General features: G+C 34.3%; 2 protein-coding genes across 4 annotated transcripts in view; one reads left to right on the top strand and one right to left on the bottom strand.

The window, feature by feature from the left end:
• LOC112466310 (mucin-17-like) overlaps positions 1-1,136 on the top strand; it is a 32,841-nt gene extending 31,705 nt beyond the window's left edge. Inside the window, exons 16-17 of the mRNA XM_025034348.1 lie at positions 18-269; positions 662-1,136. Coding sequence (XP_024890116.1) covers positions 18-269; positions 662-721 — 312 coding nt within the window. The 3' untranslated portion in view covers positions 722-1,136. The remainder of the gene's footprint in view (positions 1-17; positions 270-661) is intronic.
• Positions 1,137-7,546: 6,410 nt separating this feature from the next.
• On the bottom strand, positions 7,547-14,777 carry LOC112466287 (polycomb protein Asx-like). Of its 3 annotated transcripts, XM_025034316.1 has the most exons (9): positions 14,480-14,777; positions 13,945-14,362; positions 12,804-13,063; positions 11,548-12,675; positions 10,859-11,137; positions 9,259-10,146; positions 8,903-9,142; positions 8,445-8,488; positions 8,032-8,122 (listed from the first exon to the last, which is right to left on the bottom strand). In XM_025034316.1, the coding sequence occupies exons 2-8, from the start codon at positions 14,270-14,272 to the stop codon at positions 8,483-8,485; spliced, it is 3,129 nt and encodes a 1,042-aa protein (XP_024890084.1). In that variant the 5' UTR covers positions 14,273-14,362; positions 14,480-14,777; the 3' UTR covers positions 8,032-8,122; positions 8,445-8,482. The 3 variants fall into 3 exon arrangements, with proteins under 3 accessions (XP_024890082.1, XP_024890083.1, XP_024890084.1); XM_025034314.1 differs by lacking the exon at positions 8,445-8,488 and having other exon boundaries at positions 7,547-8,122; XM_025034315.1 differs by lacking the exon at positions 8,445-8,488 and having other exon boundaries at positions 7,547-8,122; positions 13,945-14,777.
• Positions 14,778-15,005: the final 228 nt, after the last annotated feature.

Raw genomic sequence — 15,005 nt, forward strand, 5'->3', positions numbered from 1 at the left:
CGATATTCCTTGAGCAGAGTCTAGGTCTGCTTACCCCAGACGCGACCTCAACCACGGTTCGACCAACAACTACCAATAGACCGGTCAGCACGGCGAGACAAGTGGTGACATCGAGACCAACGGCTAGACCAAGACCAACACTACAGACTACGACATGGGCTCCAAGTTCAACGTACCCGCCTCCTCTCTTCGGAGGAAGTGGATCTTCGGGTAGCGGGCTGGTTACCGCTACTAGAGCCATAGGCAGATTCCTTGGTGCTGCCATTTCAGTGAGTATTCTTCTCTCGTGGAAACTTTCCTTCAACTAATTAATAAGAAAATTTAATAAAAATCCAAAATTTGTTATATTTCGTACTAAAATAAATAACGAAGATAAATACGCAAATTAAACTTCACAAATAAGCTCTCCGTAGATTCGAAAATTACTTTACAAAGAAATATTATTTAAAAACAATGTGTTAATAATAAATCATGATTATAAAATTATAGAAATAAGTTATAAAAATAAATTAGAGTACTTTTTAATCATTTTATCTTCTATGTTTTCAAGTTACGATAATTAAAAAATATTTTTGTACTATACATGTTTGAATAATGAATAATTATTTTTAAAAAATTATCTCTTTGTATTAGTTATTAACATTTTTATTTTGGCTTTTAGGGTGCAGCCCAACAGTTACAATCTTTACTAAGAAATAGTACCAGAAGCGCAGCTGGCTAATATTAGAATGGAAAAGGACAATGTACATCAATTTTCGCTCAACCTGAGAACAAATGTCAGGATTGAAGTTGTAGTAGTTGTTAATTAATATTGTGGTTGCTGTTGAAAGTTACAATAGCAACATGGAAACGCTAGGAGAAAGTTCAATCAAGACAACAATAGAAAGTAAAAGCTTGCTCAATTATTATGGACTCAATTACGGACGATACCGTGGACGAACAGTCTTAAAATCACATTTTTCTTATATGTTACTAGAAAGAGACGTTTTTCTCGGAGTGAACAAATCAAACCTATATTAAATATCGAATAATAAATTCGCGATACACGTAATAATACTTAAAATAATTTTAAATAGACCGCTACGATGTACAAAGCTAGGATGTATTCGATGTCTTGACCGAACATTTCTTGCCGATTGCTAATTTAAGAAACGAATATTTCGTTCGTCGTTGTTAATTATTACTCAAGTTCATTACCAGTACAACTCTCGTTAAAATTTGAAAAAAAAATTTGATCGAATGTTCTAATTTATTCTATTTTTTTACATAGAGTTTACATTTAAATAAAAATTAACTTTTTATTCAAAGTAACCTTCAGAAAGCTGAAAAGATACGTTGAGATAATTTTACGACAAGATGTTCAGTGATAATTCGCAATGACGGTTTCGAAACAATCCTAAAACTTTGCAAACATTTCCAAAGTATCCTATCGATGTTCCTCCCGGTGTACTTGTGGAGATGTTTGTAACGGTCGTCATAATTAAGGTAATATACTAGCGCGACGCTTTTCATATTGTTAACTCGTGCTCTATCGATGTGTTTTGCCTCTACGCTTTTTTTCTTATTTTTCTACTGTTCTTCTTTCGTACGGTGAAGCGGTGAATGTGCTCAGTGGATCGTTAATATTTGAACACTTTGCATGCGGACGACTCTACAGACACAAGATTTGTGGCAGATAATTTAAACTTTTAAAATTTAACTGTAAGAAGTTAAACTGTAAAAGATACTATACACTACGCGCGCGCGCGCGCACGCACACACACACACACACGTCATCCGTATGCAAAGTTTTAAATAAAAAATGTGTATGTTTCGATTAATACTTTTGCAATTTCAAAAGAGAGCTTTTTATCTCTTCTACATCTCGCCCCGCATCCGCGTATCAATATATCATACGCAAATTGTACATTATTAAATTAAATTGTTTTTGGTGTGGGAGGGAGCGTAACATAATAGTATTTTTTAACGTATGTGAATAATGTTAGAGCGATTGAGAGAGAAAGATTGAGATTGGGGCAAAGCTAATTTAACTTGAGTAATTTCTTACTAGGCAACCGAAAGGTTTAAATGACATCGAAAAGAATATTTCAATGATTCTTTAGATGACTTTTAAATGTTACGTTGTTCGAATCGAAAAAGGAAAGCTCGTGGCGCTCGTGCGATGTTGGTCTCGTCCCTATTCTGATAGTCTGGTGTGTGATTCATAACTGATAGGGTATAGGCAAAACTCAATATTTTTCTTTATATAGAATAATTTTCACTCAAAATAATGTAATTGCTTCGATGTTTTTAATGCAAGTAGTTATTAGAGATTTTATTTAATAAATTCTTAACTTCCGATTCATACTTTTGTAAGCAATCGAGCCGCTTGTCTATCTCATGTATTTTTTTTTTTTAATAGAATGAAGCAAGACTCGGTATATGCGTCAAATTAACATATGAGATTATTTTATTATTTTTCAACTGGTAGCCTCATTACGAAACATTATTACAATTGTTGTGTGTCAGCATACTTTACAATATTAAATACATTAATACATATATTTGAATGATGAGCTCAATTCAAAATTAAACTCATTAAAAATTTGTAGTTTACTTATTTAACACGTTAGTACGCTATATAAAAACTGTACGATATTATAACTCGATGCCATTCTGGTAAATCAAGCGAAAAATGTTTTTTTATGCCTATCGAAATCCGTGAATCAATAAAAATGTGAATTTACGGAGCTATGAATGTATGGATCTATGCGTGCAGGTAAAATAAATATAAATAAAATATCAAAACTTCCGCGGAGAGAGGCGAAATTGCTTTCGGATTAGAATAAACAGGATAAGCAAGCGATTTTCAGCAATAAAACGCAGCGGTGGGTAATCGAATGCTGCATACTAAAAATGGTTGTGAAGATATTAAAAGAAATAATTTTATATATACATATATATAATTATCTACTCATATCTACTATATATAATCAATACAATTTATCAATATCGAAACGGTTTGTTATAAAATCTGTTTAATTGGCCGCGTTAAGTAAAATGCCATACATCGCGTTATAGCTTGACTCATAATTTATTTACTTATACTACGTACCGGAAGTTCATAAGAAAATCAAATAATATTTACGAGCAATAATTATCTTCTTTTTTTGCATTTAAGTCGCATATATATAATTCAGTCCGTTTATATGTTATGATATAGTTACACACCCAGTGTAAGTCTGTACATATGTATAATCGGTTATTCCTACATTTTATGTAGTAATAAACGTAATAAGTTATATTTCTCCTAAATATTAGTTAACATTACGGCGCCAATTGTATTACAGTAAAGTATCTTGATATATATAGAATAATGCCTTTCTCGCAGCTGGTGTAATATTTATTCAAAATACGCATCGAATGCCTTGTAATTATAATGTACATTTGCATATTAAACAACTTCTCATATTAAACAGACATTACTTTATCGAGCCACGATCTAATTGTGCTGCGTAATTGCAAAAGTATTTATTAAAAAATGTATATATATCGAACGTTCTTTAATTGCGATATACTTGCACATTAAACAACTTCCCCATATTAAACGTATGTTACTTTATTTACATTTGAGCGACGGATACAGAGTAACTTCTATCGAATTGCAGTAATACTAGTTTATACTATCATTACTGATAAAAAATAAACGCCATAATCACGATGACATGATAGATAATCGATATCGGTAAGTAATATGATTAAAAATATTTAAGAGAAGTATGACACAATGCAATGCGTATTTCTTAACTTTGTTAAGTGTAAGTTGACGAATCGGGGCGATAACATGTTAAATCATACAAGATAAATTTCACAAAGAAGTAACAGAAAAAGATTTATCTATTTATATATTGTTTCTTTCAAGAAACATATAAGTGATTTAATTTGTAGTAGATAATAAAGCCAGCAAATGATTATAAAGCTTAAGAACTCTGACATGTCTTTACACGCGATTTAGCATATTATTGCCTCAAAAATGTTTGAAATTCTTATACGCTCGTAACAATGACAGGTGAGGGTTTAATTCTGATCGTATGCACATGGAGAGGGAGATGAGATAGAATGAATATAATGTACATAAAAAGTATTATAATGCTGCAACTGCACACCATGATCTCATCAATGTCAATCATCACATTTTCTATTGTCTCGTTCTTTCTTTACTCCTAAATATGATTTTCTGACAACACAAATAAGTAATATTATACATTAGATGTACGCGTTTTATCTTTAGCGCTAGCACAGAGATTAACTTGGTGAAAAATAAGTGCTAGTGTTGACACTATATACAAATTTAAAAATATATTATAATTTATAATTGCTCTTTACAAGTAAAACAAAATACTGAATTTGCAAGACATGAATTTTATGCAAAATTTTTACAATAAATTGGTGTTATGGTAATTAACCATTACTAGTTAGAATAATTACTATACTATAAGTTATATATACACCTTTTTAGAAATAATTTTTCCGTTTCATCGCAAATATTACCGACAAAAAATATCACTTTTCATCAGCTTTGTCACAATATATGTCAAAAATTTGATAGAAGATTCGATAAATCATCAATCCAATTTTTCAATATTGAATCTTGATTATTAAATCTCAAATCAAATTAAAGAAAATCAATTTAAAGCGAAGCAATAAGATAATTAAATTATCTATTTGCTTTCTTGAACATACTTCACCGCATAAGCTACTTCTTTGTTACAGTTTTATAATTATTTGCGATGTATGTATACATATTTTAGTCCTAACTGGAATAGCTGCCGCTCCTCTCAAATATTCAATATTTGAATTTATACATACTTAATTACGGATAATAATGCTCGCAAATAATATCCAGCCGATCAAGTTATATCAATCTGACACGAGGAATAAATGTATCTTTTTATTCTATTCATATGAGATAAAAGAAAAAATAAAGAGAAGAAAACTAAAGTCGACTACAATGTGCATTTCATGCATCTGTCAGCAACATTCAGGTGTACAGTTATAGCATTGAATACAATGTATATATGTTCTAATTCAAGTTAGGAGTCCAAGATAGTGATCATCCTAAGACTACCAGAAACGATATTTCCAAATGATCCTAATAGAATCATTACTGCATCATTTGTACTGCACAGAATATTTCTAGATATACTACAGAGCATACAGATAAAATTATTGTTAATAATCATACTGTTCGCAATTTCTCAATAAATCATTCCTCGGTCTAACATTAAAGAATTAATCGTAACAAAATGGGGAATAAAATTGATACAGGCTACATATCGTATATCTATATTAGAGCTATGAATATTCAGTTATTTCTCTTATTATTTGCAATAAATCGTTAATCTTAATTATTCATTCTCGTGATATATTACTGTTCCTGTACACAATGTCCGACAACACTAGTTTGACATACAACATGTACTAATACATGTCCAAAAGGTAGTCTGAACTATATTAAGACTCAAAGAGTTCAGTAGGTCACCCTATATTCCAAAGGAATGATTAAAAGAGAGCATGTACAAAGGATTCGTCGTTTAGCTTCGAGATCAACATGTACAGGAATATCCTCTACGTAGCTATAATAAAAATAAATTCGTGTGTTAATAAATAAATAACAAACATACATATTATAGAGTGTGATGTTTAGTGGAAGACTGTATTAAGGGTCAATATATATAAGAGATTAAACTTTTCTTAAACTTTTTTATGAGCAAGGGTCTCAAGAATACAGTTGAAATATTGAAATTAGCAGTCAGAATTACATTATACACATTGCATTAATAAATGCAGATAGTATTATTAATAAATAAGATGACTATGAATGAAGTAATTATATGTTTTATAATCATGCATATGAAATGGCAAAGTTATATAATAAAGAATATAAAAACTATAAAAAGATTACCATCAATAAATAGCATAATAAATAAAAGTAGAAGAAATATATAAGTATATGTATAGTACAGACTAGAGTTTGATGATTTAAAAAAAATAAACATCGCGCAAAGTATCCTTACAAGACTTTTTTGTATATTTATTCGTCAAATATTGAATATTTTTGAATTTTTTTGTTTCTATAATATTTAAATAAAAGAATATAATAGAAGTATCGATAATATATAAATTAACTCAATAATAAAGCATTCAAACACTATGAAAGAGGCAATAAAATTTCAAATAATTATTCGACGAATAATCTTTTCATGTATCAATTTCAAGTAACTATAAATATTGCTACGCTTATAATACGGACTAACTGTCTTAACTTAATTTTGTGTACAATATCTATATAGAAGCTTATTAATTTTATTATGTATGTTAGCAATTTATAGGTACTCATCAATTTGTAATAAAATTATGATAGGCAAGATAACAGAATAAGAGACGTTCCATAATTATTTGTATTTTTTTATCTGCTGTATAATGTAGCAATGTTGAATCTTTCAATACCCACAACTGTATCCTTCATTACCCTTAATCTGCAAAAATTTCCATTCGTATAAGAGTGCTGGGCAATATTTTATACTTTTCAAACTAAATAATTTTACATGAGTGTACTATAGTCAAACAGATAATTTTTACTATAACAAACTGTTAAAATCAGTTTATTTTCTACTTTGAAATATTCAAATGCACAAGGCATTTCCAACTCTCTAATAACTCTGATCTCTTCTGATAAATAATTTTCTACAAGAAAAAAATAAAATCTTTACTGCAACTTATGACAATGTATAATAATCCTAAAAAGGTAGACAATTAAAGATAAATTTTAGGAAAAAAATTTATAGAAAAGATATTTTTTCCTTTTTGTAAAACAGGATATAAATTTTTACATCATAATATTATTTTAGAAAACTTGTAAAAGTTAATTTACAAGTTGATTATCTGAAAGTATTACAATATAATAATATCTAATACCTTTTTTATAATCATCAGAAAGAAATCAAAAAGAAAATATGAGATCATGTTATAGACAAGAATTTGCTATAAGATTTTATTAATTATTTATTACTTTTTAGTCTTAATACCGCGGTAGAAATTGAAGTAAATTATTTCGGCAATCAGTTTTATGCAATCGAAAACATTGTCTTATCCGTTTGACTGAGCGCTCATATCAACTAACATATAAAGTATGACTAAAAGTTCGGGGACAATATTTATTAATAAACAAAATTATATATAAATGAAAATTGTAATTCAATATTATATTTCTCATATAAAATATGGCATGCTATCAAATGCTGATTGCGGTATATTTAGCAGACCATTGCGAAAATGTTGTCCCCAAACTTTTTTATTATACTTTTGTGATATAATTTTATGATATATTACATTGTGTGTGTGTGTGTGTGTGTGTGTGTGTGTGTGTGTAGACGTGGATACATATGTGTACACATATATATTATATGCATGTATATTGTACAGTGAGTTTGAATAGAAGTATATATATATATATATATATATATATATAGAGGTATATATATATATATATATATATATATATACCTCTATATATGTATACGTGTGTCTCTATGTTATATACATATATAAATTTATTAATACGATAACGTGTTTGGTATTTCCTGTTTACTAACTGAATGCTCAGCACTCTTATCTTATAACGGGTTTAATTTTATACACGAATGCTTGGATGAAGATGAAGTGATTAACGTATGAGGCAGGTAGCACAGATACGTTGAGGCCCGATGCAGTCATCGTGGCAGAAGGCACCACACTGCCGACAAATTACCATGGCTCCTCGCATATTACATTCACACGGGGGTGGCGGATCGCCGCCGATTATCATCCCGGGTGCACCCGGTTCCGCGCCGCCTGTCACTCTGCTATCCGCGCCTCTCGCCTTCAGGGTGACAGCCTGATGAGAACCCTCCCCGGCGCTCGCCGGTCTTCCTCGCACTAAATGGACCCCAACGCCCATCCCTGCGATCTGCGGCGGTAATGGAGGAGCGGATGATGCTCTCGGTGCACTGTCTCCAACTCCCGTCCTTTGTACAAGTATATATTGCCCGAGACCATTGCTGGTGGTGGAACCAAGCTGCGCTATAGGAGTGCTTTCTGTAACCTACAAGGTATCAAGGGATTTAATTAACGAAATCATTACAAACGTTTTACGTAGCTTGAACTGGTATATTGCGCGTTCAAGCTACTTTCGACCGTCAATAGAAATATATTAAACAAATAACATTTAAATTAGAGCATTCTGAATTCATTTGGTTGCATAATAAGAGCATTCGTTTGTCATCCTAGTTATGATATTTGTGTAAATAAATTTTTGTAGCATTGCACAAAATCGTCGCTGCGTCGTTGCGTTTGATAATTAAAGTCACTATCTCTACTGCGTTTAGAAACCCAAAACTAATGTAAAAATTTGTTTGTTTAGGTACCTGTATGATACCGAGATCGTCACAAGCGACCCGCGAGATTAGCACTGTACACACAGAAAAGGATAAAATAGTATGCGTGTACGTCAAGTGTTTAGTACATGAGAACAGTACATACATTTCATACAATAAGAAAAATATTGAACGAAATATTGAAATATAAATTTAAAGATACTTATAGCAAAGTATGTATTTTGCATGGCTATTATTGTGATCTATCTTCCTAAGTTGTTTTTATAAGATTTATTACTAGGATTTCATGAGACCTCATTTGTTATAAGTACGTTGCATAAGAATTAGCGTTTCTTTTTTATCTGCATATCTCACGGAAATGTCAAGTTCATAAAAAGATTGATATTAATATACTTTACCCTTGATATAGCAAGTAATACATGTAAAAAGCGGCACAGCTAAATATCTAAACAGCTATGTTAATAATTAATATAATAAGTACTACATACCTCCGTCGATGTAGCTTGACGCGCCGTAGCAAATACATGTCTCAGCATAACTGCTTGCGTCTTATTTTGAGCTTGTTTATTGTGTTGTATCGTTTGCTGCGTTTTCTGGGGTTTGACCGTCGTCAGGGTGCGCCCACCAGATTTGCTGGTTGTGAATGCACCGTCTCCTCTAGCAAGTAAACTTGGCGGTGGCTTTAAATGAGCCTTCAGTTGATCTCTATTCGGTGAACTTTGTATGACCTAAAATAATATCAGCGTTCCTACATTTATCAATGTAATACGCATCGCACATTCGATAAATTCATATCTTTACTACATTCACGTATGACTCTGAACTGGATATTGAGTTAGTTTACCGCTTGACATATCTGATAGCTGCGCTCCAAATTGACAGCACCCGGAGGCTCTTTCGTAGAGCTTCTCGATCTACCACCTCCTTGTTCTTTATTACTATTTCTAGAGCCTCTTTGGCTGCCTTGATTGGACACGCGCGAGGGTCGCGTCGAAACGGCTACAGATGGTCCAGCATATTGCTGTTGCTGTTGTGGCGTTTGCTGCTGCTGCTGCTGCTGTTGTTGTTGTTGTTGTTGATGCACAGTAGCCGCAATTTGTCGAGGTTGAACAGAAGGAGCGGTTTGATGTTGAATAACAATCGCGTTCTGCGCGCGATTCTGAGATTGTACTCCCATTGTAGTCGGGAGAGTATTTTGCACTTGACTTGGCGTCGCAATGGTGTTTTGATTCATATTATTCCGCGCATTATTGTTTTGAGTATTTATTTGGGTGATGGTATCCTGCGTTCGTATCATGTTAACTTGCGCGGTGTTACTTTGCTGGGGTTGAAGCTGGGCCGAGATCGTAGACGAGTTATTTGCCAGTGAAGATGTTGTTTCCTGTTCCGGATTAAAGCTCGTTTGCACAAATCTGATGGATTGCAATTGCGGAAACGCAATGATCGGCGGACTTTGCGATTGCAAGCTCTTCATAACGCAACTGCTTCCCGGGGTGCTGATAGTTAAGCCGTCTGATTGAAATGTAGTTCCTTGAACAACTGGCAATTGAATGCAGTTAACGGATTCCACGTTGGTATCCGCGTTAATAAACTGCTGCGAAGAAGTTGTAGAATCGGTCGTTGTGGAGGTTTCGCTGCATTCATCTTGCGTCGTTACTGTGATATTAGCCGCTACCGATCCATCAAGAGCGGCCGCCACCAAAGGCCAAGGTACTTGCAACTCTTCTTGCGTCTTTGCAAAAACAAAATATATAAAATAATATAATATCCTGTCAAGTTTTATTGGATATATTTAAAAATAAGCAAAATTTATCAATTACTACTCGTCATTTTCATACTGCTCGGATAAAAACTCTTTTTAAACTTCAAGATCTATATTCTTCGTGTTACAATTTTATTTAGTATAGATATATCGTAGTATTTTAGTTATTTCTTCTCAATGAGCATTCAGAACGAATCAATCACTACTAATTATCTGTTTAGTGTTATTTTAAATCATGAAAGCTCATTTTAATTTATTCTCTCCTATGACTTAAAACAAAAAGCAGTAGCTAACTTTGTAATTTTCTTTATTATTTTCTAATTTTATCTTATTTTGTTGTTCAAAGTGATTAAAGTGACTTAGTAAACTGTACATTGTTTCTCATTTGTAATTATGTACTAAATTCTAATTTTTCTTATCTTGTTCTCTAAACATTCCGATTTGCTCTGTGTAATTAGCCTAAACTCGAACCGGTTGTTTCGAGTTCAAATCTTATACCAATACTCTAAGAATTGAATTATTTTTGAAAAAATAACGCGTGTGTTAATAACTAGTATGTTGTCATAAGTCTTTACAAAACCAAATTTAAGTTGTTTATATATATTTTTAAAGTTAGCTGGTATTACTGATATGTGTACGGTATAAATAATACTAAAATAATGATCAATGTACATATGCTTACCCTATTATTATTATTGATGTTATTCACGGTCGGATCCACTGTCCAACTACATTCTAACATTTCAGAGCAGACGTAATTATTTGCCTCTCGCAGAGCTTCATCCTCATTACCAACATTTACATCCGTTCCCGTAGTATCTTCAGTTTGTCCCGACACTACTTGCGGCTCGGTTACTTCTGCATTGGTTGAAGCCATTTCCATTCCCTCAAGAATAGGATATATTATCTCTTCTGGACATCCCGAAATCTCTTCATACATTTCGCGCATTTCTCCTCGTACCTAAAGCAAGATTCATAATAAAGTTTTTGACAACAGTGTGGAGATAGTATAATAACAATAGTATATATATATTTTTAACCCTCGGAAGACGGACGCCGCGTGCAGGGCGGACACCGAATCACTTCTGACCCATAGTAAAGTTTGTGTTGCAAAACAAATTTTTACACGAGAATGTTATTTACTTGTTACTCATTTAGTTGTTTTTTTTTTGTTTAGATCTCAAGATTCACGACTCCTTAGACAAGCCATACTGTCTAAACAAAACAGAGTCAGGGCATGGGTCTGGGAGGCGGTCAGAGAGTGACCCGGCGTCCACCTCCGGAGAGTTAATATTCTAATCTATCGAGATTGTGCTAATAATACATCTACGATCTCTTAATAGCGTGTTTGATATACATTAAAACTCTTACCTCGAGTTCATGAATACGTTGTAAAGTCTCGCTATCAATTTCCATTCCTTCTGGAATTTGTGATTCGCTGTCCGCTGGATTTTCGTGGGAAGTCTGTGTTACCTCAGTTTGATCGCTATTAATCAAACTGGTATCCTCTATAACGATGTCCGCGGGCCTAACTTGATCCTGCGGCGATGAACTTTCAAGGATACTCGTGGTTTCGCAATCCGATATCTGATAAATCTGATCGCTGGATATTTGTGAAATCTGTTCCTTTGAGATCTGAGAAATCTGATCTATGGATGCTTGTGATATATATTCGTTGGATAACTGCGAAATTGATTCTACAGACGTGTGTGACCCACGTTCTATCTGTTCGCTCGATCTCGGTGACGAATTATCATCAGGTAATAGCACGGTGTCTTCCTCCGATGCTTCGATTACGTTATTTTCTATAGGTGGCAAATTTTTCTCGCTCGAGGAAAAATCTGTTTCTTCCTCGTAGACATTCGAAATGGCTTCTTGACATATTTGCCTCGCAATATCATCAGCCTCAAGCATATCTCGTTTCTCGCAAATATCTGTGATCTTGTCAGCATCCTCTATTTTACTTTCATGCATTTGAATATCTTCTGACACTTCTATGGAATTCACTCGCATGGAGTCATCTAAATGTTTCTCATCAGTCACATTGTCCGGTAATGTATTATAATCTAAGGGCATTAAATGTTGTTGCACCTCTTCAGAATTAACTAAATCGTCGGAACTCTTTATGCTGATTTCGGTTTTGCAGCTGGTGTCGACTTTATCTTCTGTCATTACAATAGGACAGACAGCATGTTCCGACGTAGGAATATCCACATTAGCTTCCAGACGAAGTCTTAAACTTGAACGTGTTACTGCACCACTAGAACGTGACTCGGTAATATAATGGAGATTCGATTTAAGTTTAGGCTCTCGCTTTTCTCCCCATATCGGTTCAAAATGCTTCACTTTCCACGGATCTAGCTTATTCTTATCCCGTTCCGCTTCCATCTTCAGGCGTTGCTGATTTTCTGGAGTGAATTCTCCTTCTGCTAAACGTTTCCGCCATTCTAGGCAAGCTCTCGCAAAAAATTCATTGTTCAATCCAGAGATAGCAGCATCCTATAGGAATAAGATAAAATAAATTAAATTTCATACAAAAAAAGTTTAAAATTTCTAAACAATTATGCATCTGAAGTTAAAGTAATTCAATAATATTTACTATTAAGAAATTATATATTATTTAGTACCTGTCTATCTACAGCAGGCAGGAGTTGTGCGAGCTTCCGTTGATACAGTGGAGGCAAGCCTTGAAATGTATGCCTATTTAACAGAGCGCGTAAGCTCGTACTTGCTAATATACTCGCTGGGGACTCCAAATCCACGAGACCAGCTTCTAATTGCGCAGTTGCGGACAGTCTCTTTGTAGATCTCCTGCGGCTTGACTTTAAGCTAAATCCAGGTAAACTAGCCAAAACTTCTCTCATTGTTGCAGCAGGTTCTTCCGGTGCTGTATGCGTAAAAAATATACATTATTTCAGATGAGATAAGCTATCTCATATCAACAATAAAACTTCACTACAATTTCTACTTTATATAAAAGATCTAAAGAAAATTAAAAAAAAATGAACTGTGTTATACGATAATCGCTTCCTCAAATTATAATAGTATCTGTATTACGCGTTATTATTATATTAATCTGTGTATTTGCAATAAATATAGTGAAAACGTAAATGTTTATGTCAAACATCAATGAAAGTTTTCTCATTAACATTTAAAAAATATATTGCAGTTTCTCACAAACATATCATAGTTAAGAATATTACAATATAACATTGATTACGACATATATATTCAGATATTTGTACATAAATTAGAAAAACAATATATCGAAGCAATACGTGAATAAACAAATATGCATATATAAAGCATTACTTTATAATATACGAAATTATTTGAACAACAAATTGTCTTTGCTCTAATACTGAGATAAAATATCGATAAATAGATTGCGACATACTAAAGTTCTATCTGTCTATGTCACAAACTAACGTCGTATCAGAGTAAACCTGGTTTATGATAAGCACATATATAGTTCTAACGTTTACTAAATACATAAAATTACATGAAGAAAGTCAGTAGAACTGAATGCGTTTCTGTACATATTGCACCAATAGTAGTCTCCTAATGAAAAAAATGTAAGAAACCTTTATGGTATTTATCTACTTATACAGTATTGTGGCTATTTAATACATTAATAGCCTTCTGCTTATATTATACTCAAGATAAATGTTACATCTCGCTGCGAAAGGTATAAGCATTTAGAAATCATTGAATCCCACTGACTCTCCTCTGCGAACAAGAAACGAAGAGCGGAGTTGGAAAAATTACCGGTGTTGATGTGCTGCACGTTGTTGACCGGGGATGGTGGATCGTTCGGCGGCGGCGGCGGCAGCGGTTTGACAACGATCCTGGGCAACGTGCGCGAATTGCCGGACGCTATCGTCGTGTTCTTACGGCGCCGCTTGGCTTGCTGTCGCAACGCGTGCTTAATGACCTTCTTGCTGTGCACCATGCTCGAGTAGCCGGAGCAGCCCGGTATAGTCTCGCACCCCTCGCCCTTGCCGAGCTCCACGTCCGTGTCCATGGCAGCGCCTATGGCTTTGACATCGTCGGCGAGCGGAATGTCGGGGCACGCGGTGTAGGCCTGCCGCGGCATAGCGTTAGAACGTGCACTGACGCTTCCGTACGTTCGATTCCATATTCTCCCGCGATATTTCACAGCTCACGAATGTGTCCTCCTACACTCCTACCTCGCCGAGATATAAACATAACATTTCTCTCCCTCTTCCTTTCACTCTCTCTCTCTTTCTCTCTCTCTCGCGCGCGCTCTCTCTCTCTCTCTCTCTCTTTCGCTCTTTCTTACCAGTGACGACCGAGTGACATTCTTATCGGTGCGGTCGAAATACGCTGTGAAAGATCTCGGCGGAGGTATTTACGTCATTTCGTTCCGGGAATTCGTGAATCCACGGGATTACATTCAGCGGCGAAACGTTACGGTTCCCTCAGTCGCATAGCGAAATGCCATCCGGGAAAGTGGAGAAGCTTCCGCTTCTTTCGGCCATACTGTATTTACATATTTATGCCGTGGAAACGTCGCCGAGGGTAGACGCACGACTCGTTTTGCATCCAACGTATTCAACGTTAACGTGTATTGCGTATACTCGAGCAATGCCAATGCATACTATGCGTATGTACATACACATATAAATACAATATATAACGTTCTCGAAAAGTGGAGCTGAGTCGTGGAGTACAAAAATATTTGATAAGAACGCGAGGTCCAATTTTAGGCATGAATGGAAGAGATAACATATGACGAATTGGGAGCGTTCTGTTTTACTACGTTGCGATTGACCGCCCGCCATTCATGACAACCGGTGTTTAGAATT

The sequence above is a fragment of the Temnothorax curvispinosus genome, unplaced genomic scaffold (genome assembly GCF_003070985.1).
Source record: "Temnothorax curvispinosus isolate PA1 unplaced genomic scaffold, ASM307098v1 QBEX01016033.1, whole genome shotgun sequence".
Classification (NCBI taxonomy): Eukaryota; Metazoa; Arthropoda; class Insecta; order Hymenoptera; family Formicidae; genus Temnothorax; species Temnothorax curvispinosus.